We start from the raw sequence: 24,115 nt of genomic DNA, 5'->3' as shown, positions 1-24,115 counted from the left end.
GCCCATTCCCAATGGCATCTCTTCTGGCTGTCCCATGTCACAACCTCACCTCCCTCGACCCCCAGACCATGAGGTTCTCCAGCACGTCCATTTGGAGCACCCCAAGGCTGCAGGGCCAGGCCACATTCCCCACTATTATAACTCACATTCCCATTTAGGCTCCTAAACACTACATGCATCCTGACCAAGAGCAAGAAACAGGTAGTAGGTGGGCAATCCCTCCCCATCAGATTCTCCACTGGGAGCTGCCTTCCTTGCCCTGCAGGAAGAACAAGCTGACCCAAAAGATTCTGGCTGAATTCAAGGAGCAGAAGACAGTTGAGATGCCCCACCTCATCCCATGCTTCCTGTACAGCTCTGCACATCTCAGGTTTGGCAAGGACTTGCCTCCCCCTCCCAAGATTGATATAACAGCAAATGTCCCATGAGGAAGCATTCCCTGCCAGCTCCCAGTGGTCCCAGCATCTCTCACTAAACAAACGGGGCTGCTCTCAGTTCTGCATCCCTCCAGCCTGGCCAAAGCCACAGGCACCAAGCCTGGCACCAACGTTTGGTGTGTGCGGCTTCTGGACAAGGCCCAGGGAGACTGAGGGTCTTTCACATGCTGAGCAGGCTCCATCTGGCACCGAGTCCTCTAGGAAAACCTGGAATCTTCCACTCATTCATCTCCCGTCCTTGTTTCTCAAGTAAATTAATGAGGGGGAAAGTCTAGTCTGATTTGTCATCTGTGCCTCTGGACTGACATTAGCCAGCAGGCTGACACTTTCCTGAAATATAATTGAAATTAATTGCATGGAGCTGTTTGATCTGTGGGCTGTGGTTACATTTCTTCTCTAATCACAGCTCGGTGCCTTGCAGAGGACACTGACCTCATTTAAAGCCAGGGTGACTAAACCAGCAGGTCTTTTCTCAGATACATCCTTTCCCCCATTGAGTTCAGCATGAACTGTTATTCCCTTCTAGGGAACTTCATCCACCAGAGAGACTCGCAGAAAGACAGACAGACTAGTCAGAAGGGAAACTTGAGTGAGGGGATTGAACACAACACCAGATTAGCTCCTAATCCTAATGAAGGGAAGTAGAAGCCACGAGGATGTTTGGGTCATCTTGAGCTCTTGATCTCTGGCAAATGGCAAGAGTGCAAAGGCAATGCCCATGTCTTTGCAGGGTTCAGCAGATGCTGGGGTGTAGCACAGGGACGTGTTTCCACAGCACATCGACAGGTTGATGTTACGTAGCATCAGCAAGCAGTCCCCTCCTACCCCAGAAAGAAGCCGCTCTCTGGACAAGCCAGGGCAGGATGGTGGGGCCATTTGCTGCACCTCAAACTCTCAATGGGAGTTTAGCTAAGTGAGGGCTTAGGGCTGAGCTTAAATGAACTTCTAGATACGAGGATGGTTGGTTGGAATAAACCCTTTGGGCATTAGAGAGGACAGATCCCAGCCAGCTCCTTCTGTTCTTCAGTGGGATGCTTGCTGAGATACATGGTGACAGCCACCCAGTCAATGGGCAAGGAGTGACTCAGGGAGCTCAAGCTCCTTCCTCACAGACAGACGTGCTGACAAGTTTGACAAGGCAGGGAGGTCACAGCAGTTTGTGCAACTGAGGGAACAGTCCAGCCCCCATTCATCTGGACAAAGGTTCATTTAATTCAGCTGTCGCTGCTGCAGTTTGTAATAATCTCTCTTAGAAATGAAGATCAGAACTAATTGAAAACTCATCTGGAGCTGCCTTGGGCAGAGAGGGTGGATGGAAAGAACAGTGGGTCCCTGTGGTCCCTCTGTGACCTCCTGCAGGACCACCCACACGCTGGAGGTAGGAGCACAAAGCCTGTGGTTTTGCTCTGCCTCCCTCTGCAGCTGTGAAGGGAACAGGTCTGCACAACAACCTCAGGAAACCAGACAGTGCTGCAGGGGAGAAGAAGTAAATTCCACATGAGATTAGACAGCACAGAGAGGTGGGGGATTGAGCCACAGGTCTGCCAGAGGTCTCTGATTCAGAGAGGCTGCAGATGCTCTACAAGGTCCAGCCAAGGGTGGTAGAGCAGGAGGTGGAGTTTGGGATGCTCATAATGGAACAGGAGCAACTCCAGGATGGACCTTCTGTGCCCATCCAGCTGGGCCATGATGTCCTGGTATGTGTGTGTCCTGATGGCCAGGAGAAGCCCCACACCAGGAGCTGCACCTTCTGACCACCCAGCATGGCTAACCTCTACCTTCCCCTGGCATGGACAGCCTCTGTGGCCTGCACAAGGTGTCCAAGATCTGCTGGGCTCTCACAAGGGATTTTGCAGTTTTCATCCTGATGAAAACCTGGGTGGTTTCTTTGGTGGTGACTTGGAGGAAGGGAAAGACAGAGGAATACAAAGTGCTGGTCCTGCTTCCCAGGAGGGAACTCTGGAGGGTGGGCATCTCTCTCACTTTGGGTCTTGTCATGAACAGAAACTGAGAAGCTCAAGTGACCAAACCCAAACAAAGCAGTGGTTGCACAAGGCAGTTGGCTGTGACTACAAAGAACTATTAGCTGAGGAGGGAGACACAACACAGAAGCACATAGCCAGAGGTCTCCCCTCCAAGATGTTCAACGGGGCTTGGTTTGCAAGGAAGAAGAGAGCAGAAGGGAGCCTCAGACACTGGTGAGGTCAGTCAGTGATCACACCATCTGTTCTCTGTTTCTGGAAAACCAACCAGCTTCATTCTCAGCTGGGTAAGATCAGATGGTGGTGCCAGTCTCAGTGAAGACACAAAGCATCCCTGTGTGCACAGCTCCCACCAAACCACAACACCTACGGCACACCTCGGCCACCAAGGCTCCTCCTGTCACACTGCAGGAGGGCTTCAGTGCCAAGAGGGAAGCTCTGTGGGTCACTGCTGGATGGTTTCTTCACTGATGAGTGCTGTAATAAATTCACTCCCTCCCTGGCTGCTCACCCTTCTCCAAATTCACCTGCCAGTTCAACAGTTCCAAGGCTGAAGTATCAACACATCCCTCACATGATGTGATAAAAAATTATTCCCTTAGAGAAGAAATGCTTTGCAAATGTGGGCTGGAGGGCTGGTTTGCAGTGCAGGTGCCTGAGACCTCTGCTTGGAACCATCCCCAGGTCCCTCACTGCCTCAGGAGCTGTTGTGGGGCTCTGCTCAGGCTCCCTCCTCAGCTCTTTATCCATCTATTCTGAGCTGGTGATGCTCACACCGCTTCCCTTTTGTCATTTCTTGCCCTCAGAAACATTATCTCCTTGTATTTCCTTCTTTCCTCTCCCAGATGATGACCAAAGCAAGCAAAAAAGGGTTCTCCAGGCAGATGAGGCTCTTGGTGTCACACTCACAACCTTCTCTGAGCCCAGGACTTTGCAAGGATAAGCAAGATTTGGCCCTACCTGGAACTTCAGGCAGTAAATCTGCTGATGTTGCCCAAGGAGAGATGAGATCTCCATCCCTCAGAGCTTTGCTGCACCATCAGGGAACAAGAGCAAAGGAAGCAACGTGCAGGAGCGCTGACTTGCAATGAACAAGGGAACACCAAGTGCAGGGCTGGAAATGCACCCAAAGGGCTATTTTTTCTCATTTAAAAATCATTCTTTTAAGCTGTTCTTGAAAAGCAACCCACTGCACCAAGAAAGCTGAACACAAAAGAAGCTCACAGCCTCCTGGAGCAGATCCTTCTGCTGCCTGCAAAACGCCCAGCCCCTCTTTTACAGGCATCCATGAATGGAACTGTTATGACCATGTGTGGAGCTGGATTCTTTGTGTCAAGTGCAGGTGGCTGAACGGCTCAATAAACGTTCACTTCAAACCATGACAGGCTTTCTCCAGCCACGCCACTGTTTGTGTTCCACTGAGGAAGGCAGTGAAAGCAGCTAATGAGATTTGGGATCAACTCAAGCTCAGCCTCTTGCTGTTTCAGCTGCAAAAACTACAGGAGATTATTCAAATGCAATAAAAAGGTGTTTACTTTACTAAAAAGGGAGGGGAAAGGGATGGGAATATATCAAAGCTGCCACCATAAAGTCACCACGTTCCCAGTGCTGGTGCCCCATGATATATGAGACACTGTGGTCATTTCCAGCCTAAACATCTGAGGTGTGACAACCTCTTCTGCTCTCTCCTGATGCTGCCTGTGCTCTAAAGGTGGCCACATTCCTTATTCATCTTCGATTTTACAAACTATTCACCTGATTTATTTCACAGGATGTAAACTGTGGGCTTCAACCACCACAGACTCTCCAAAGGAGCCCTGAAGAACCCCCTCAAATGATGAAAGTGGGGTGTTTGCAAAATATAGATCCCAGGGCAACAACACCCTGATGGTAAATGAGCATTTTGCCAGAAAAAATATTGTCTGTCCCAAAAAGTGACAGCACCCCAGCAGCATGTATTAGCTCAGGGAAATGACTAGAGCATGATGTATTGAGTTCAGATGCAGTCATAGTCCACTGCAGCTAACTAAGCTTTTTTTAGACTATTTTTAAATACAGGCTTTCTAATTTTATTTAGTTTTCATTTCTTGAAGCATTTGGTTTCAAGGAAAGTGGGGAAATATCCACATGACTCATCTGACAACCGTCACACCCCTCTGGGCTGGTGGCAGGGGCTGGGAAACAGGAGGAAAAGAATTTCATTCTCATTAAAATCTATCAGATTCCCAAACAAGGTGACTTGTACATTATTCTTTACAACACTTTTTCTTTCTGGGATGTGAATATGATTAATTTTTACTCCATGTTGTGTGGAGATAAAAAAAAGAATCTGGAACTGATTTACTGATTTTCCTGTAGGAATTTCCAGGGCTTTGAAGGGAAAGCTGTGCCTGACATTTTGCACTGCACTAACAATGATCTTTGCCTTTTCTGTAACAGTTCCTCCTACAAACCCCTCACATCGTTGCCTTTCTAAAGGTGAATGAGCTTCCTGATCAGTGAGACAAACCCTGGGATTCGTTTTGACTGAGGTGCCCCCGCTGAGAGCAAGTAAACAGAGAGCTGGTGTATTTATCACAGAAACAGTTGTCTGTTACTGAGAGAAATGGACCATCAAATATTTACGGGGCCTGGAAAGGAATTTTGATCTGTTAAACATGCAGGATTCACTCCAGCCTCTGGTCTGGAGGCAGGAGAGCTCGTTGCTCTGGGGGAAGCTTGCCTGGATTCAGACTCACAGGGGTGGGAAGGGACCCCCAGAGCCCATGGGGTCCCACCTCCTGCCCAAGCAGGGTCCCTGGGACAGGGCACACAGGTCGGTGTCCAGACAGGGCTGGAATCTCTCCAGAGAAGGAGACTCCACACCCCCTGGGCAGCCTGTCCCAGGGCTCCCTCACCCTCACTGGGAAGAAGTTCTTCCCCACATTGGGGGGAACTCCCTGTGCTCCAGCTTGAGCCCATCGCCCCTTGTCCTCTCCCCACAGACACTGAGCAGAGGCTGCCCATGGCCCCTGGGTCCCACCCTTCAGCTATTGATCCCCATTGATCAGATCCCCTCTCAGGCTGCTTCTCTCCAGGCTGAACAGCCCCAGCTCCCTCAGCCTTTCCTCACAGGGGAGATGCTCCAGGCCCTTCAGCATCCCTTGTCCCTCCTCTGGACTCTCTCCAGGAGATCCCTGTCCCTTTTATCCCAGGGAGCCCAGACCTGGACACAACACTCCAGTGGGGCCTGACCAGGGCAGAGCAGAGGGGGAGGATCCCCTCCTGTCACCTGCTGCCCACACAGTGCACCTCTGGTTGAGTTGTAGGGGAGCACTGGTTTCTCTCCCTGGCTGACACCCAAGGCAGGAATAAACTGGCAGTGTCTGGGATTCTCCCACTAGCTGCTGCGGTTCTGTGAGTAGGAGCACAAGGGTCCTTCCTCAAACAGACTGCTGCCTCACCCCAGTTCTCCTCCTAGTGTCCTCAGCAACCCCTTGCCAAGCCCTTCAAGCAGTGGGGCACCTGCACTCCAAGTTCTGGAGATGGAGAAGGCCCCTGTCTGCAGCAGCTCTGAACCTGTGACCAGGACACTTGCTAGGACAGCACATGGGAAAACATTTACCAGCTACTGCAGGAACAACCTGCCCTTTGATTTGCAAATCACAAATCACAGAATCAGAGAATGTGTGAGGGTGGAAGGGACCTTTAAAGCCCATCCAGTCCCATCCTGCAGTGACAGGGACATCTTCACTAGAGCAGGTTCTAAGAGCCCCATCAGGCCTGACCTTGGATGTCTCCAGGGATGGGGCCTCCACCACCCCTCTGGGCACCCTGTCCCAGTGACCCCACCACCCTCAGACTGAAGAACTTTTTGCTAATATCCAACCTAAACCTCCCCTTCTCTGGTTTAAAACCAACACCCCTCGTCCTATTGCTGCTACATGTCCTTGTGGTCACCAAGCCTGGACTGCACAGTGTGACCCCTCCAGGTATCTGCAGCCCCGAGATCCAGGTGGCATCTTACCGATGCAGCGTGAGCCGTCGGGGCTGGTCATGAAGCCCCGTGGACAGGAGCACACGTAGCTGCCCGCGGTGTTGGTGCACTCGCCGCCGTCGCACACGCCAGAGATCGCGCCGCACTCGTCCACATCTAGAAGAGAACAAAGCAACAGTCATCACTTCTCCTGGCAAACCATCTCCATTCCCACCTGCTGTGTGGACCCAGCAGCAGAGCTGGGATCCCAGAGGACAGTATCTGGTGTTACAGGGGATGGAGTAACCCCCCTCCCAAGGGTGAGTCAGAGGGTTGGTGGGGTGATCTGCTCATCTCTACGGGACTTTGGGCAAGTTGAGCTGAGATGTTTTGCTCCTTGGAGAACAAAGGGAGCTTCAGGACAGAAACACTTCTGTGCAGGTGTGTCACTGATGGAAGGCAGGTTCCTCTGTGTGACTAAAAGCAAGGATGCAACATCGGAGCTGTTACATCATCAGATGCAACATCAGAGCTGCAACATCATGACCCAACTTCGTGTTCTTAAAAAGCACTGGGCTCCTGAATGATTCATCCAATTTCTCCACACAGGAGGGATTTGGTTCAATTTTAAGCTCATTCAGGCATCCAAATCCAGGTGAAAAGGTGTCTGTACTACCAGTTAGGCAGGGGGGAGTCAGACAGATCCTGCTGTGGGTTCAGCTCCTCAATCAGCTGTCCTATTACAGTGTGAAGGGATTTACATAACAATCCCATCAGCATGCCACAGCTTGACCTAATCTCATCATCAGAGAGATAGGGATATACTTTGAGTCCTTGGAGAGATCACACCTAATTATGCATGGCAACCAAAGAAACACCATCCAGGTTTGCAAGCCCTGCCACATCCTGCTCCTCCAGCAGCCCACTGCCACCTCTCTGACCTTGTAACATACCAGAGTGGTGCATCTCTCTGGCTTTAAGAGAATGGAAAACAAGGACATCACAACAACTTTTTGTCAAGGTGCAACATCTGGACTCAGACATCAGAGGGACCAGGCAGCCCCTGCCCAGGCATATGGTACTAATTGCAGAAAGATTATAAAAGTACAAAAATCAGAGACAATCACCCTGGTGATGGAGCTTCTGCTGTTTGAACTTGGGATGTGCTCTACAAGCATCTGTCTAGTGTGGAGATTGGACAGACCCTCACTGTGAGCTGAGCAGGGAGACTAGCCCCATTGCCAAGGTCATCTTAGAATCATAGAATCCCAGCCTGGTCTGGGTTGGGAGGGACCCCAAGGGTCACAGAGCTCCAACTCTCATGCCACAGGCAGGGACACCAACCTCCAGGTCTCTTCTCCAGGCTGAACCAGCCCAGCTCCTTCAGGTCCTGGATGCCTCAGTCTGGATCCTGAAACAGAGCATCTATATGATGCTCAGAGTCAGATTTTAATCCATGCTGGAAGAACTGAGCTGGAAAGATGAGACGCTACAGGGTTTGGTTGAGAACTGTAGAGTTCTTCACATTTTCCAGGCCATTTGTATTACAACCTTGAGAAAATTCTTCAGTTAATTATTTCTTTGGCTCTTTTTGTATGGAGTATTTAAAGAGCTTCTTATCCTTGTGAAAGTTCTGGTGAACAGCAGATGGAAACTACACAGAAAGCCTGAAAGTTGGAGCTGAACAAAAGTCAAACTGCAACAGAGAAGGGTGAGGGCAGAGAAGAAAATTCACCAAGTACCTGTAGTGATGATACAGAGAGAGAGAGAGAGCCCAAAACTTCCATGTGCACCACTTGGGGCATGAAACTTGGAAAATTAAAGAGAACAGGGAGGCAAATCAGCTATTTCAAAGAGGGCAATCTGTTTTCAATAAATTTGGAGCAAGATGTCAGTATAATTAAACATAGAGTGCCCACCCATGCTTTGGGGCACTTGACTCCAAGGATTTCTCTGGGAGCAGGGCTGTAGATTGTATTTTTTCTATTGCCAACTGAAATCTGTTTCAGAAGCTGGAATGGAATTAGATCCAACCTCTAATTAATCCACCCAAAGCACTTGGTTGGTGGTCACAGTCCAGGTGGTATTGAAAGGCCAAAGGAGTATTTACCTGGTAGTTCACAGTGGCAAAAAAACAGCCCCAAAAATGCACCTTGGCAATTGGCAAAAGAAATGATTTCTGCTAAGCAACTTTATCTGTTGCATTTTAAACCTCTCGTGCTGTTGGGAATGGATAAGGGGATTTTTATCTGCAATTCAGATGCTGCCTGAGGCTGGCAGGAAAGTAATGAGAAGGAACTGGTCAAAGTCTGCTCCTTGGAGGGGATTTTTCTGATGTGAACAGCATAACAGCCTGATGGCATTAGCATGTGTGGGGGTTAGAGCTGCTGCAGGGCACAGACTAATCCCCAGGAAGGAAAGAGAAAAAGCAGAACAGCAAAGACCTCTCATCTGGGAGTGGGGATGGAGGATGTCTTTGGGCAAGAAATTTCTGTAAGAAAAGAGGAGTGGGTGAGCTGTCTCCTGCCCAGTGGGAAACAAAAATCTGAGTTGGGCTGGAAGTGTCTGACTGCAGTCTCACAGTGCCATGCAGTGGCTGGCAATGCTAGTGCAACCCTGAAGAGAAACGGGGAGCAGAAGCCTGTAGGTGATGTGACCTCTCCAAGAGCATCATTCCTGGCTGTCATAGCTCTGTGTCAGCTCTTACAAGAGGATGTGAATAAATTGAGGGGTTTGGAGTTTAGGGGGTTGACACAAGGCCTGGAAAAAGCTGCCTGACATTAAGGGACCAGCAGGACTCATTTATGTTTATCCAAGAAGCTGTGAAGGTGTGATGGGATCACAGAAGAGATGCACAAGGATGATGGTGATGGCACAGTGCTCTGTGTCTGAAAAACTTGAATCTGAGACATTCTACATTCAGGCTGAGATGGAGCAGACAGATTTCCACTAATGGTAAATAATCTTTGGGTTAGGCATCCAGGGATAGGGCTAGTTCCCAAGGCTTGGGATGGACTCAACTCACCTACCACTGTAAGAGCACAGGCACAGTCCAAGGGTGGGCAAGGGGGGGCGTGAAATCTGGCTGCAGAGAGGTGACTCTCAAGGAGTAAGTGTTGTCCTTGGTCCTCCAGAAATATCCTCATAAACTCCATCCTGCCAGGAGCCTTCTGCCACTGTGCCCCAGGCACTGTGACCCCCCCCCTACACCAGCCTTTGGCTGCAGGGTGGGGTACCCATGGACATGTGATGATGATGGTTAATTCACATCACCACAAAGTCCCCCACCTTGTTCAGAGGGAAAAGAGGTATGAGAGGGTCTATGCTGTTAGACCTCCAGAAGAAAAGACAGCAGAAACCACCTGGACAGGAGTGCACCTCAAGATGGTTACAGAACAAGCAGCTCCATCAGAGTTTTTTCTAGATGCCATTTGCACTCAGCAGAAAGAGACAGTGGGATCCAGGCAGTAATCCATCTCATCTGAAGGGAAATGTCTCAACACAGCAGAAGAGCTGTCCCCTAATGGGGATGATTCTTCCCTTGCAAAGTGAGACTGGACCTGTGCAATATGAGCTGGGGAGCTGCTTTGGCAGGGGGTTGGACCCCATGGGCTCTGGAGGTCCCTTCCAACCCCTGTGATTCTGTGATATCAAGAGGGAAGATGCATTCTGAGTCGGCTTCTTAGGAACTCTAAAACCACACTTTCAGCTAAGCCTAAAATTTCAGCCCCTTCTTGCAAGCAGCAGAGCTATGGCCTCTGTCCCTGCCACGCTCTCTTAGCTCTTTGATGCTCAGAGCCCCTCCAACAAGCTGCCAGGGCTTGAAACCTGGAGCAAGGCAGCAATGCAAATCCGAATCGGCAGAAAACACTTCCCCCACCTGGGCCCCTGCAGCCAAAGAGATTTTATCACTACAGCCTGCCCTGTCATTTAATTACAGGCCTGTGTTTGGTTACAGTTTGCAGAACACTGGAAGGGAAAAGAGCTTTATGAAGCAAAAACTGGTTGTACTGTAGGAACAAGGGCTTAAAACTTCAGTGCAAGTCTCCTGAAGATTGCTGTCTCAGAGCTCTGGAGGCCAGCTGACAGGCTGGCATCGCATTAGATCAATACTTACCACACAGCGTCAGCCCTCCAAGAGAAAGCCTATGCATTTGTAGGGGGCAGCAACTGCATTCCATTCTTAAGGAAAACCAGAGTTAATTCAAAAGGTTAACTCAAACTGTAAGGGTTTTTTCCCTGCTGAAAGCCCTAGCTGAGACGAGAGCAGCGCTAGCAGCTCCAGAAGCAGAAAAAAGAAGAGCTGGAGTTTCTCAAGACTACTCACACATCCTGTACTTTGAGAAACTGAGCCCTGGGCTTTGTTGTTTCAGTTCTTCCCTACCACATTTGCTGCCTTTCTTTTCTCTTTGTGAAGTGCCTCGTAGTTTTGATTCATTCAGAGCTGAAGTCCATGGAGAGCTTGACACCGTGGGACGGATACGTACACCCTCATTAACACCCGGCTGCCAGCTCTGGGTGGGGAGTTCTTCCAACTCCAACCTGGCTACTTCACGACTTTTCCAACTCTGTTAAAAATTAAAGCAATATTCTGTGCTCTCTGCTCTTCAGACAATGGCAGAATTCAATGCAAACGTTGATCTTGGACCTGGTCTCCAACTCGCTGGGTTGGAGTTGGCCTGATCGTTAAGGCTGAAAATGCTGGAAGCCAAAGGACACAGAGCTTCAGAAAAGGGAGTTGCAGTCTGCAAAGCCCATCCAACACGGGTGCCCACAGACATGTTGAAACCCCCAACCTTTCCATCTGCTAAATAAACACGACTTGATGGAGAAAACATCTCCGTGTCACGTAGCAGAGGTCATGCCTCATCAGCCCCAGCTCGTGCAGCGCACGGGACTCTCAGACCTTCCCTTCCAGAAAGCACAAAGAAACCACAGAGGAGAGTAATGGAACCCTCCAAACCACACCAAATCCATGGAAATGAGCTTTTAATGGTTCCAAACAATGAGCTCTTCTGTAGACATTTTGTAAGAAAATTGAAAACACGCTAATAAAATGGCTATCGAGTTCCACTCGCGGGGACAGCGGGCCAGCCTGCCCACTCTGCTCATGGAAAATGCAGGAAAGCTCCTTCCAGTCCAGAAACATGAATGAGATTCAACTGAGTGAAAAATAGAGCCCTGTCTGCGTTAGAAAATCTGGAATTTCGTGTGGTGGTAACGAAAGTCTAGTCCATAGGGACACAAGCAGCACCTAAAATCACAGAATCGTAGGGCTGGGAAGGGCCCCCCAGAGCCCATGGGGTCCCACCCCCTGCCCAAGCAGGGTCCCTAGGACAGGGCACACAGGGCGGTGTCCAGACGGGGCTGGAATCTCTCCAGAGAAGGAGACTCCACACCCCCTGGGCAGCCTGTCCCAGGGCTCCCTCACCCTCACTGGGAAGAAGTTCTTCCCCACATTGGGGGGAACTCCCTGTGCTCCAGCTTGAGCCCATTGCCCCTTGTCCTGTCCCCACAGACACTGCAAAAGAACTGCCCATGTCCCCTGCATCCCATATTTAAAATGTTTATAAACATTAATCAGGTCCCCCCTTAGTCTTCTTCTCTGCAGGCTGAACAGCCCCAGCTCCCTCAGCCTTTCCTCACAGGGGAGATGCTCCAGGCCCTGCAGCATCTCCGTAGCCTCCTCTGGACTCTCTCCAGGGGTCTGAGCAGGGCAGAGCAGAGGGGGAGGATCCCCTCCTGTCACCTGCTGCCCACACTCCTCCTGATGCCCCCAGGATCCCATTGTCTCTCTCAGCCCCCAGGACACTCTGCTGGCTCATGGCCACCCTGTCATCCACCAGGACCCCCAAGTCCTTCTCCACAGAAGAGACCCATGTAATAGAAAGAGCGAAGTAAAACAAGGTGAGATTTGTAATTAAAGGATTCCTTGTCCCTTGGTGGAATCAGTCTCCTGGAGACACCAAGGACCTTCAAGAAGGATCTACCCTGGATGGATTTGCTTGTTGCACAAAGCACTCAGTGCCTTCCCCTCCCTTGTCTGGTGTTTCTCTGCATACTTTCCAGTATCCTGAATGTTATCACCCTGGAACAATTCTGGACATGAGGCACTTATTCCTTTGGGGGCATTGGAAAGCATCCTGGTGAGGTGCTGGCATTCCATATGTCGCTGATAATGGAGCTGGCTTAGGGTTTTGTTATGCAGCAGGAGAAGGGCTTTTAAGCAAAGAAATTAGATTATTGGCAGAGAACCACTGAAATTATGGAAGGAAAAGCTTTGTTCAGTCAGCGATTCCACCCTTAAGAACATGCCATGGAATTGTTCCCTTTAAGTGCAATATTTATGGTTGCTTCCAGGCTAATTTAAAAAATGCCACTCTGTGTAACAACCTCCCTGCTTCCCTACAATTTACTGATAAAGAGCTTTGCAGTGGGAATTCGGGTCTGAATTCAGCTTTGATGTTTCCTTTCTTTCTTTCTCCCTTCAGGCTGCCCAGGGAGGGGCTGAGTCACCTTCCCTGGGAGTGTTTAAAAAAGGGGAGATGAGGTGCTCAGGGATCTGGTTCAGCACAGGATGGGAATGGTTGGACTGGATGATCTCAAAGGTCTTTTCCAACCTTGGGATTCTGCGATTCTTCCTTTTTTGCACCATTATTGCCAGGGGTGCTTTCCTGCACCCCCCTCAACAATTCACTTCCTCCAGCAGCATGAAGAAGTCAGCTGGATATAAACAGCCCATTCTCTCATCAATTTTCTCGTTTCCCCTGCAAACACCACCAGATCCTGCTCTTTCCCAGTCTCCCCATAGGCAATCATGGAATCACAGACTGGTCTGGGCTGGGAGGGACCCCAAGGGTCCCAGAGCTCCAACCCCCTGCCACAGGCAGGGACACCAACCTCCAGACCTGGAGCTACACAAGGCTGCCCAGGGCCCCAATCTCTGTCAGTGTAGCCTGAAGCTGGACAACATCTCCCCTCCTAGCTCATCTTCTCACACAAAAAACAATATAAAAGCAATCATTTGGCACTTGCAAAGCTGGCTTTGTCTCCAGCACTGGTTAGGAGAGCAGCTTTCCCCCTCCCCACCCTCAATCTCCCCCCACCACTGCTCCATTTCCCAGACAGTGAGCAGGCAACTCTCCCTGCCAGAAAATTCTCATTATACATTGCACAGCCCCGAGCTCAGGAACTCTTGATCCCTCCAGTTCCCTCCAGAATACAATGAACAAAGGCATAAAATAAGCCACTCTTTGAAAGTGTCACATTCATTAGAGATGAGCTGCAAGAAATAACTCTGGAACTGAGCAACTTGGAAGGTATTTAGGTTCAAATCCGAACTCGATGCGGCGTGCACGTTTTGCAGATAGAAAAAGGACAGCATTTTCCTTCTGGGGTTGACCAAATATTCATTGTGCATCCAGCTGCAGCCCTCTCACATGCTCAGGAGATCAGGGCCTGAGCTGGCCTCTGTTATCAGCCTAGATCTTGCATAAGAAAAGCATCTTTATTCTTCAGGGATTCAAGGACTGAAAATAGAGCCTTAATTCCAGGTGCCTGAAGAGATAAGTATCACTATGGGAAACCAACAACATTTCTCTCTCCACTCTGCCTGTTCCCACCAATAAACAGCCCAAAGAAGATTAGTGGTACATGCTGCTGCGTTAATGAGGGAGGCATCATTAATCAGCAGACACAGTGACATGGGGCTCTGACCTTTGGCTCAAACGCAATCCCATCTGCTGACTTCACTCCCCAGGAGGAATCTTCTAAGCAGAAAATACAAGCTCCTGGGAACTAGGGAAGATTTTAACATAGATATTTAATCTAGTTTTAATATTTCCTGGAAGGTAGGCTTGGACAAGGAATCTGGAAAGAAGAGGAAACCATCTCCTCTTCCTAAAGCAAGATGGTCTCAGTGCAAGCTGAGAAATCACTCCTTTTAGCAGCTATAAAGTTAGTGCAAACAGACTCACCAAGGGAACTCCTGCAGCTTTGAGATTTTAGGGTTGGAGCACACCTGGATAAAGAAAATACCCCCTTCTGCTTGTGGTTGTTACTTGGATTAAAACCATTGGCTGAGTGAGGAGGTTACTTGGGCTGAGACAGCTACAGTCTCAGCAAATCAGGCACTTGGTGCTCTCAGCTTTACCCAACAGCTCGCTTCTGATGTATCAAAGCATGCCCAGGTCTCCTGAGGTTCATAAAGCATTAGCATCAGGTGAAGCCCTTACAAGATGCTGGCTCTCTGTTCCCCTCTTCCCATGTTTTTAGTGACTCACATGGGGTACGTGTCCTGAAGGGGAGAAGCCAAAAGCATCCTCTTCGCCTTCTGACTGCCTTCTGGGGCCATGCTGGTGATTCATGTGCTAGGAAACAAGCCCTCAAAAAACAATCTCAACCCTGTTAGCTAGAGCATCCCTCATGTTTATACCATTCTCACAGAAGGACCTGCAGGTCAGTGAATCATGCTCAAGGAAAGCATCCTCTTTTGGTGGTCTCCTTAGCACTCGAGGCAAGATAAGCGATGGAACAGGCACGGTAGATGCTGGAGATGCCTTTTTATGGTCATCCAGGAAGGAGAGTGAAAGGAAGCTGTTTATGGCCACATCGTGCTGCTTTTGCAGGCGTTCTGGGAAGTGGGGACCCACGCAGAGGCCCCTCACATCTGGATGACAGATTCAGACAATGGATTGTTTTTAATCTCGGTATATAGGAGATTCCAGCTAAACTGGTTTCAGATGTGCTTCGCCTGGTCCCCAGCCAGCACGGGTGAGGCAGACCAAGGCAGGAACCAGTTTCCTTGTGTCCTGAGATCGGACCCACGGTTCTAGTGCAGTCCAGCCTTAGCCCATTGGCCAGTCAAACAGCACAGGACATCATTTGGTAGGGGGAACTGCTTCTTCACCTGAGAGGCATGTGAAAAAAAGTCTGGTTTGGATTCTACCGTTTCCATGTCCTGGGATGTCAGAGCACTGCAAGAAACCCTTCTCTCAAAAATTGAGAAAGCTCCCTGGCATCCTGCCAAGGAAGATCCACGAACACAGATGGCTTCTTAACATAAAAGAGCATCCATCCCCCATGGAAGGACTGACCTCTGTATCTGGCATCCCACTTTGGAAACATTTTTCTGAAGCGCTGAACCCAGGTCACACGGCCGGCACCAACAGACACTACTGGAGTTATACCAGCAAGGGGAATGTCAGGATCATAGGAGGGTGGGGGTATTGGAACAGTCACCTGGAAGAACCATAGGGTTTGGAAGGGACCCCCAGAGCCCATGGGGTCCCACCCCCTGCCCAAGCAGGGTCCCTGGGACAGGGCACACAGGTCGGTGTCCAGACGGGGCTGGAATCTCTCCAGAGAAGGAGACTCCACACCCCCTGGGCAGCCTGTCCCAGGGCTCCCTCACCCTCACTGGGAAGAAGTTCTTCCCCAGATTGATTTAGAACTTCCTATGCTCTAACTTGCAGCCATCGCCCCTTATCCTGTCCCCACAGACACTGAAAAGGGGCTGGCCATGGCCCCTGCATCCCATACTGAAGATATTGATAAACATTAATCAGGTCCCCCCTTAGTCTTCTTCTCTCCAGGCTGAACAGCCCCAGCTCACTCAGCCTTTCCTCACAGGGGAGATGCTCCAGCCCCTTCATTAACTTCGTAAAAAGTGATGGTTTTTTCCCCATGAAATGACTGTTGGGAGAAACCCCACGGGACAACTGTGCTGTGACACCCACGGTGCCCTGTGGGTGGGTTGCTGTGATGCCAACTGCTCCAAGAGCTCGCTCCATGTAACTTTGCTATCTGGAAACAAATTCCAGGTTCAATGTCTGGATACTGGTGCATTCATCAACCCTCTTCTTGGTTGCAGCAGAGCCTTGGAGAGGAATGAAAGGGAAGTGGAGTTCCTGAAGACCAGCTAGGCGGGACGCAGTCTCACCAGCACAGCGAACATGTTTTATCCCTAAAATGGCAAACACAGGCCAGCAGGGTTTCATTACTGTATGTGGGAAAGAGATTTAACAACCAGGGCAGGAAAAGTTTAATGCTGTTTTCCTTTTCATTTGCCAGATGTTTGGAAAATACAAGAGATGTTTATTCCCCTACTTCTGAGAGGTGCAGCCTGCCTGGCAAGGTATGCCTGGCCCATGAGAGCTGCTGCAAGATGCTTGGGGAGAGCATGTTCTTCCTCCAGAGGTCTGCACACCTCCCAGAGACATGCTGAGCAGCAGTGAAGGAGCCTGGACAGGCAGGAGCAGGAGCCAGACTCTCATGGAGAGGGCTCAGATCAGTGGCACCCAACGTTTACCACGCTGACTGTAGCCCCTGCCTGTGCTCCACCCTTCACTGCAGAAGCGTGCGCCTTACAGCCCCGACCAGGACATCGCTTCTCACTGTCTAGGTGGGTCCTGGACCAACTCATCCCAAGTTGAAGAGCAAAGAGCAGTTCCAGGGGCTTCCAGAAGTAGGCAGTGTTCTGCCTTAACAACAACAACAACTAGTCTTAATATTGTTAGACTTTGAAATGAAACTAGTCCTCTGCCCTGAGGATCAGGTATTTGGCCATTTCTGAGCAGCTCTGACAACCACCTGGCAAGTGTTTCCCTTGGAGATGGCAGAGCTCTCTGCACCATCTTACCAGAGCCTGCTGAGCTCTTGAGACTGAGCCTTTCCATCGCCTGCAGGCACCAGGATCTGAGCACTGGTGCTGCAGATCAGCTGGCCTGCAAGTTCAGAGCAGAGATGCACCTGCTCATCTGGGCAAGGCACCAGGATCCTCCACTGAGGTGCTTTTAGAAGGTAAATAATACTTAAACTCCTCCAACTTCTGCACTGAAGGAGCAGCAAAGATAAGTTTCTGTAAAGTTCCCTTCCATCAGATTGGGAACTTCTCTGGAGAGTCTGAAAGTTGCCTGTGCTCCCTGTGCTGCCCACAGCACCAGGGTAAGGCTGATGCTAAGAAGAGCCAGACCACATTCCTCACTGTTTGGCTTCAAGCTACAGTAGCTCTGTAGCTCCTACTAAGGCAATAACACTTCAGAGCATCCCTGACTGTAAGCACAAACCATGCCTCTGAAGCACCATATCATAACTAAAGCCCTCCCAAAGTCCCTTCTGTGTGAGGAACCTGTGTTGCCATTAAAATACCTTTCAGAAAACACCTGCATGAAATAAAGAAGTCTTTCTAGCTTAAGAGAAGACCAGACAAACTCTATCCCTCCTTTCCTCATCTTTTGACTGTGGGAAGCAGATCAGTGATTCACCTTGCAGTCCATTTTCTGACACATCTTGAGGTCTGCAGGACTCCCTCCTACCTGGAAGCTAGGATCAAGGCAGGCATGGGACTTCTTTCCCATTTCTACGTTGCCAGCCTTGGAGATTGCCCTGGCAGCAGAGAGGTTCTCAGGTTTTTAAACACCCTCGTGCCCTCAGAGTGTATCTGAGCAGTCTCATGAAGCTGTGGAGAAGTCTTACCTTCACACCTGTGGCTGGTCTCGCTCTGCTTGTGTCCTGCTGGGCACTTGCACTCGTAAGAACCCACCGTGTTGATGCAGTTCCCTCCCTGGCAGAGGCCAGGAATGGCTTGACATTCATCCACATCTACAGGAGGAAGGACAGAGACGTTAGAAAGTTCAACCATTGCTACAGGTCAATCCCAGCATGGTGGGAGGGCTATGAGAAAGCAGCAGCTTGGCTCCAAGTAGGTGGGTTTACATTTCCTGATGCAATCACCCATCCCTCCTATGCCCATGGCATTTACCTTGGCAGGCTCCAGTACGAATGTTGGGAATGAAACCTCGTCGGCAGGGGTGTGGTTGAGCAGGACACATCTCACATGGGTGACCCCAGGCCCGTCCAATGGTGGCACAGCACATGGTCTTGGTGCAGACGATCCCACTGAGTTGGCCCTGGCACATTTGGTTATTGACTTGGCTAAAGCAGGGACCAGTCCGATAGTCTGAGGGAGAACAAGAACATCCACGGGTTAGATCAGGACAAGCACGAGGTTTCCTGTCTAACACAGAGTTCCTATTCCCCTTCCAACCAGGACAGACATTTGGAAGTGCTGGTAATTACTGGAGGCTTTAGACTGACAATACCTGATGTACCTCTGTGTTATAGGTATCCCACCCAGCATTAGGGTAAACATAAGCTACATGGAAACCACACAAGAAATCCTCTTCTAGCTCTAGGAAAGGATCAATTAGCACAATAATCCTCATTTCCAGCCTAATGCTCCCTCTGATTTGTATTTTTGAGCAGCTGGCAGCACAGCCATACTTGAAAAGTAAAAGTGTCAAAAGAAGTTTCGTTGGTGGATGTGACTGAGAAGGAAAAACAGCAAAAAGGATTTGAGAGGCAGAAAAAACTAAAGATTTTGAAGTTACGTTGGTGGAAAGGTGACACAATCTCATAAAAATGCCTTTTTTTGGACATCAGAACAGAAATATCTACGATGTTTGCAATGGTGAAATACCAAATAATCATCCTTTGGCTTCTGACCCAAGTTTTAACAAGATACCAAAGCACATGGTCTTCATTAAAGTCTCCTGCCATGCCAAGCTTCATGGTTTTGTTTGTTCTAGTTTATTCCTAGAAAAGAAATCAACAAAATTTGAGTTGTTTTCTCACCAGTTGTCTACTTCTATGAAACTGAAAGGCTCTGGCTGAAGCTTTTAACCTTGAGGAAAAGACCAAGGAGAAGCTCTTTAGAACCATACCAGTGAATGTGGAGACAACCATGTGGCTCGTGTCATGGTGGCACGTACTCACAGAGGGCTCTGACTTCAGAAAGTCAGGTCCCATAAATGCATAACCCAAAACTGACGCAGGGCAGCAGCATCCAGAGAGGGAAGAGATAAACCTGCACCTCCCTCATCGTCCTGCTGGATGCTCTGCAGCAAGATTTCCTTGAGATTGATAATGAAAGCAGAGTTGTAAGCAGAACACCCCCTTTTTGAACAAATAATTGTCAAAAATAGATTTTCATATGTAGATGACTTCTTTGGAGGGAATGAAGCCAAGGAAATTGCAGTCTGGAGTCCAGAAAGCCTGGCTGTGTTCCAGCTCCCATCTGTTGCTAATTTTAATGGTCAAATTATTAAATTTTTAATGAGGCACCAATCAAATTTTATTAAGGAAATATGCACGCTTAGGAGATGTCTAAAGCCCTTTTTACAGTCTATGTATGGGATCCCATCTTCCAGGAACCCTGTTGTTGGTAGCTGTCCTTCAGAAGTTTGGGGGTTGCTGGTATGTTTCTGAAAGAAACCCCAGAGACAAGGTGGTTCCCTCACTGAAAATTGAGATTTCTTCCAGTTTCCTCTGTCAAGCTCACTCAGCCTTACCAGTGCCCAGGGTAGGGTGGGGATGAGTTCCCCCTCTCCATCTGCAGGTAGAGTTCTCATCAAAGAGAATGCAAGAGCTACAGGCTCAGGGTCTGGAAATCAGTTCCCTGCTACAGAAGAGACTCTCTCCACAGCATATCTGGGCCTGCACCAGTCACTCAGGGCTGCAGAAACCAACACACCAGCTCACTGCCTGACTTAACCTCTCCAAATAGAGTTTTGGGAATCACAGAATCCCAGACTGGTCTGGGTTGGGAGGGACCCCAAGGGTCCCAGAGCTCCAACCCCCTGCCACAGGCAGGGACACCAACCTCCAGGCCTGGAGCTACACACGGTTGCCCAGGGCCCCAGCCAACCTGGCCTTGGACACCCCCAGGGATGGGGCACCCACCCCCTCTCTGGGCAGCCCCTTCCAGCCCCTCACCACTCTCTCTGTAACCACACAGCTTCTCTCCCAGCATCTGTCCTCAGGCCCATCCACGTGCTGATCTCCCTTTTTCTTTCTTGCCCTAATTACCTCCAAGCAGCCTGTGCTGGGTCTGTACATCCCTTATCACTGTGGAGTGAGATTAGGTTACTACTCGTGCCTACTTGTCCTGAGCAGCCAGCAAAGAGCAGGGTGCTCGAATTGCAAAAGGCACCAAGGAACTGGAGTTGAAGCATCAGAGTTTGCATTAACTAGAAGAAATCTGACTCCTTGCTGTGCCCTTTGTTTCCAAGCCCTCACCTTCAAAGCCTCACAGTGCTTTGAAGCACCACCTAGCTCGAACTAGGGACTTCCGTGGATGCTGCAGAGCCAGGTTGGGGCTACACTGAGTCTTATCTACTCAATCCTGCAGCCAATGCAGGCCCCAGATGTGCTCAGAAGAGGAAGCATTACAGGAATAGTCCTCATTCCCAGTTCCCATGTTTGGCTGGTTGTCATGGAGACTGTGAGGAACCCCTATATGAGTGGTCACTCCTGACACTTCCAAGCCTCAAACCCTTGGGGAGTTGATGGGTGGGACGTGTGCCATCACACACGCTGAGCCACGCTGTTCCACTTGCAGGCAGCTTCCTGAAAACATCCCTGTAGGCATTTTAAACTTTCCTAATTAGTGTGTCTAGGATGTAAGTGGAGTCATGGTTGCCGTGGACATCTGCCTTCACCCACGTGCTGCAGGGAGGGGTGGGACACGAATGTGGGTTTGAGTACCTCTGGGTCAGCTCAGCCAGCACACAAACCCTCAGCGTCTCCCCACTTCCAGCACGTGGAGTGCTGAGCTGACCAGGGACATTGCCCTGGCCTTGCCTACCCTACACAACCCAAGTTCACCTTGCCAAAACCTGCCTCTCCTCCTACAAGAGAGGTGACAAAGAACGATGCACTCCTCTGCCAGCTGTGGCTGGAGTTTATGCCAGAACCCCAGCTTGGTCTCATTAAAATGAATAATCCATCTCAGACCATTTCAAATCCCCACTCTGAGGCTATCAAACGCTTATGGACGACAGTTGGAAGGCGTCTTCTCTATTGCTCAGTTTCCCCAGCACTAAATGAAAACAATGGAAGCCTTCTGGAGGGAATGTTTCCCTGGGACACACACACTAACCTGATTATTTTGCAAGGAAATGTTAATTTCAGCAACTCCAGCTGACTTCTTTGGAGGAGATCTCCAACCAAACACAATCACAGACTCACAGGGGTGGGAAGGGCCCCCCAGAGCCCATGGGGTCCCACCCCCTGCCCAAGCAGGGTCCCTGGGACAGGGCACACAGGTCGGTGTCCAGACGGGGCTGGAATCTCTCCAGAGAAGGAGACTCCACACCCTCTGGGCAGCCTGTCCCAGGACCACTTCCATAAACAAGGGCATTTCCCAAATGTTTTGCACCACCTGAACTGAAACCGTATCTGAACCTGAAATAGTTACAGATTTCAAGTGCTGCTTTGCTGGTGTTTTAAATTAACATTTTACTCCCTTTTAACTGGTTCTTATGGTGCCTTTGGGAAAATCAGGAGGTTTTGACAAAGACCTTTTGAAGGGAAGCGTTTTGTTTGAGACTTTTCCTGAGAAAAAGGATAACTTCCTCCTCTCCTACAGCATCCACCTACTCAGTGGGGTGTCGCCGAGTAAATTAATGCTTGGGGTGGGAATGCAGATCCTTGGGGAAAGATGCGAAAGCAGGAACAAGGGCACTACTTTCTGTTTAAAACATGATCCTAGAGACATGAATATGCCTGATCTGTGGAGTGCTGGCTAAAAGGAAGGTGAGGATTCTGTGGAGCTCTCCTCTGCACTCTCACCCTGACTCTCAGCCCTTTCTCTGGCACCAGTTGGCTGGAATCCCCTCGTGCAAAGGCCATGGGCTGGGTGAATTCCTTCTCCACAAACTAAATAAATAGAGCAGTGAGGAAGAAGAGATTTTTCTTTGCTAAAAATCAAATTCCTTCTCATAATAAACAATGCTTTCGCTGAAGGCTTTTTCTTAAAGCAGTAAGGACAAACGCTGCCTGTAAGTAATCCCCAGGGAGCTCCAGACCTCACTGGGATGAGGTCACCCCGAAACATGCCCCAGGCTTTGGCAGGCTTCCACCATGCCTTCTAAAAGCTCCAGCAACCGAATAGAGCGGAGCAAGGAGAGTGGATATCGAGCCCAATATCTATTTCTCTACTTTCAATGAATGATTTCCATCAGCAGGAGGTTTGGTCCCCCAGGTCACGGGAGCAGAGCCTTGCAATTCTTTGTCTGTAACCTTCTGGGTTGTAGGAGCAAGATGAACAGCCTGCTCTGGGAGTGAGTGAGAGCCCCTGTGACCAAGGCAAGGCACTAATCCTGCAGAATCCTCTGCAAACTTCTACCCAAAAAGATTCCCACACAAATTCTGTCTGCTTGAGATGGGGGTGTTTCCTAGAGAACCCACAGAGAAGGTTGGCCATGCCCTTTGGGACCTCTAAAACTGAATTAAAATCTACAAATTAAAAGCCTAATGGAGAAATTCATGCCCTGACCATGGGAAGGTACCCAGGGGAGCATCACCAGCCAACCAACCAACCAACAGGAGCCAACCAAACCCCCTGTGGTTAGATCTGCTGCACTAACTGTGAGTGAGGAGAGTTTACAGCATCGATGGCAGCTCCAAATATCTGCTCAGCCACTCAGGCTGCGTCCATACGTGACAGCGTTGGTGGGAGGGGGGATGGTGGAGAGCAGCTCCAGGGGTCTCCGAAAAGGGCTCCTTTCTCATGGAATACTTTCTCCACCTAGTCATTTCCTTACCTCATACAAACACAGCCACATTCCTGATGTTTAACTGTTTGGACTTTTGCAGAAAAGAAAAAGCTGGCTAGGGCAGTTTATAAGGCCAGACATTCCAAGTGCTGAAAAAACACATTCAAAGGAAATAGTAAAGGGAGAACTTTTTTTAAGTTTTCCTGTCCTATTTTTACAGTTTCCTGACAAAGTCTTAGCCTGATGAAACCTGAGATAGAGCTTCATGCACAACCCTCCTCCGAGGGCTCTCCACTCCAGCAGCATCGGAGGCACAAAGCACACACACAGCAAGGCTGGGCCAGTCACAGAGTCACAAGGCTGGAAAAGACCTTTAAGACCATCAAGTCCAACCATTCCCATCCTGTGCTGAACCAGATCCCTGAGCACCTCATCTCCCCTCTGTTAAACACCCCCAGGGCTGGGGACTCAGACCCTCCCTGGGCAGCCTGTGCCACAGCCCCACAACTCTGCCAGGGAAGAACTTTGCCCTCCCAGCTGAGCTGACCCTGCCCTGGGGCAGCTTGAGCCCATTGCCCCTTGTCCCATCTCCTGTCCCCTGGCTGCAGAGACCATCGCCCACCTCTCTGCACCCTCCTGGCAGAGGTGCAGGAATGGAGATGCTGGGGGTGGCACTGGGGTTTGACAGCTCCAGACTCTTCCCCAAGGCCCAAGAGTAGATGTGGACCAAGCAAGGCCTCTCCTGCCAGGCTGCATTCCCCCTCATCCCTCTCCGTGGGCTTGCAGAGAACAGATTCCCTGCATCCAGGAGCGATGAAGGGGCAGAAGATGAGACAGTTACCTTCCTGCCCAACCCACAGCAGGCAGCAGAAACAAGTAAGGTCCCAACCCATGACAGTTTAACCTCCTCAGCTCACACAGCTCCAGCTGACTCAAATGCTCCTGGCTTTTGAGTGGCATGCACATGGCTTGCCTTTGGACAAGGTTGGCTCAAGCACCTCTTTGCAAAGAGTCTCTTTGCTACTACCTGTATTTTTTGCCAAATTTTAGCTATTCAGGCTGCAAGAGGTTTGGAAAATTCAGTCAAAACATTCCTGACAGATTTAAAGATAAAATCTTGGGAATGCTGTTTCCACAAAGGTCTCTGGAGGAAATTGTTTCTGATTCCAGAGGCTGGTTCCCATT

General features: G+C 49.8%; 1 protein-coding gene across 1 annotated transcript in view; it reads right to left on the bottom strand.

Moving 5' to 3' along the window:
* The window catches only part of LOC311201740 (fibrillin-2-like), a gene marked incomplete at both ends in the record, with an annotated part of 94,397 nt that overhangs the window by 38,370 nt on the left and 31,912 nt on the right, over window positions 1-24,115 (bottom strand). The window contains 3 exons of the mRNA XM_084276167.1: window positions 6,426-6,551; window positions 17,850-17,975; window positions 18,136-18,333. Of these exons, the coding sequence (XP_084132293.1) occupies window positions 6,426-6,551; window positions 17,850-17,975; window positions 18,136-18,333 (450 nt within the window). The remainder of the gene's footprint in view (window positions 1-6,425; window positions 6,552-17,849; window positions 17,976-18,135; window positions 18,334-24,115) is intronic.

This window comes from Gallinula chloropus (assembly GCF_964237585.1).
Source record: "Gallinula chloropus genome assembly, chromosome: 28".
Classification (NCBI taxonomy): Eukaryota; Metazoa; Chordata; class Aves; order Gruiformes; family Rallidae; genus Gallinula; species Gallinula chloropus.
The sequence above is the reverse complement of the archived record's forward strand: the minus strand, read 5'-3'. Positions and strand labels throughout refer to the sequence as shown.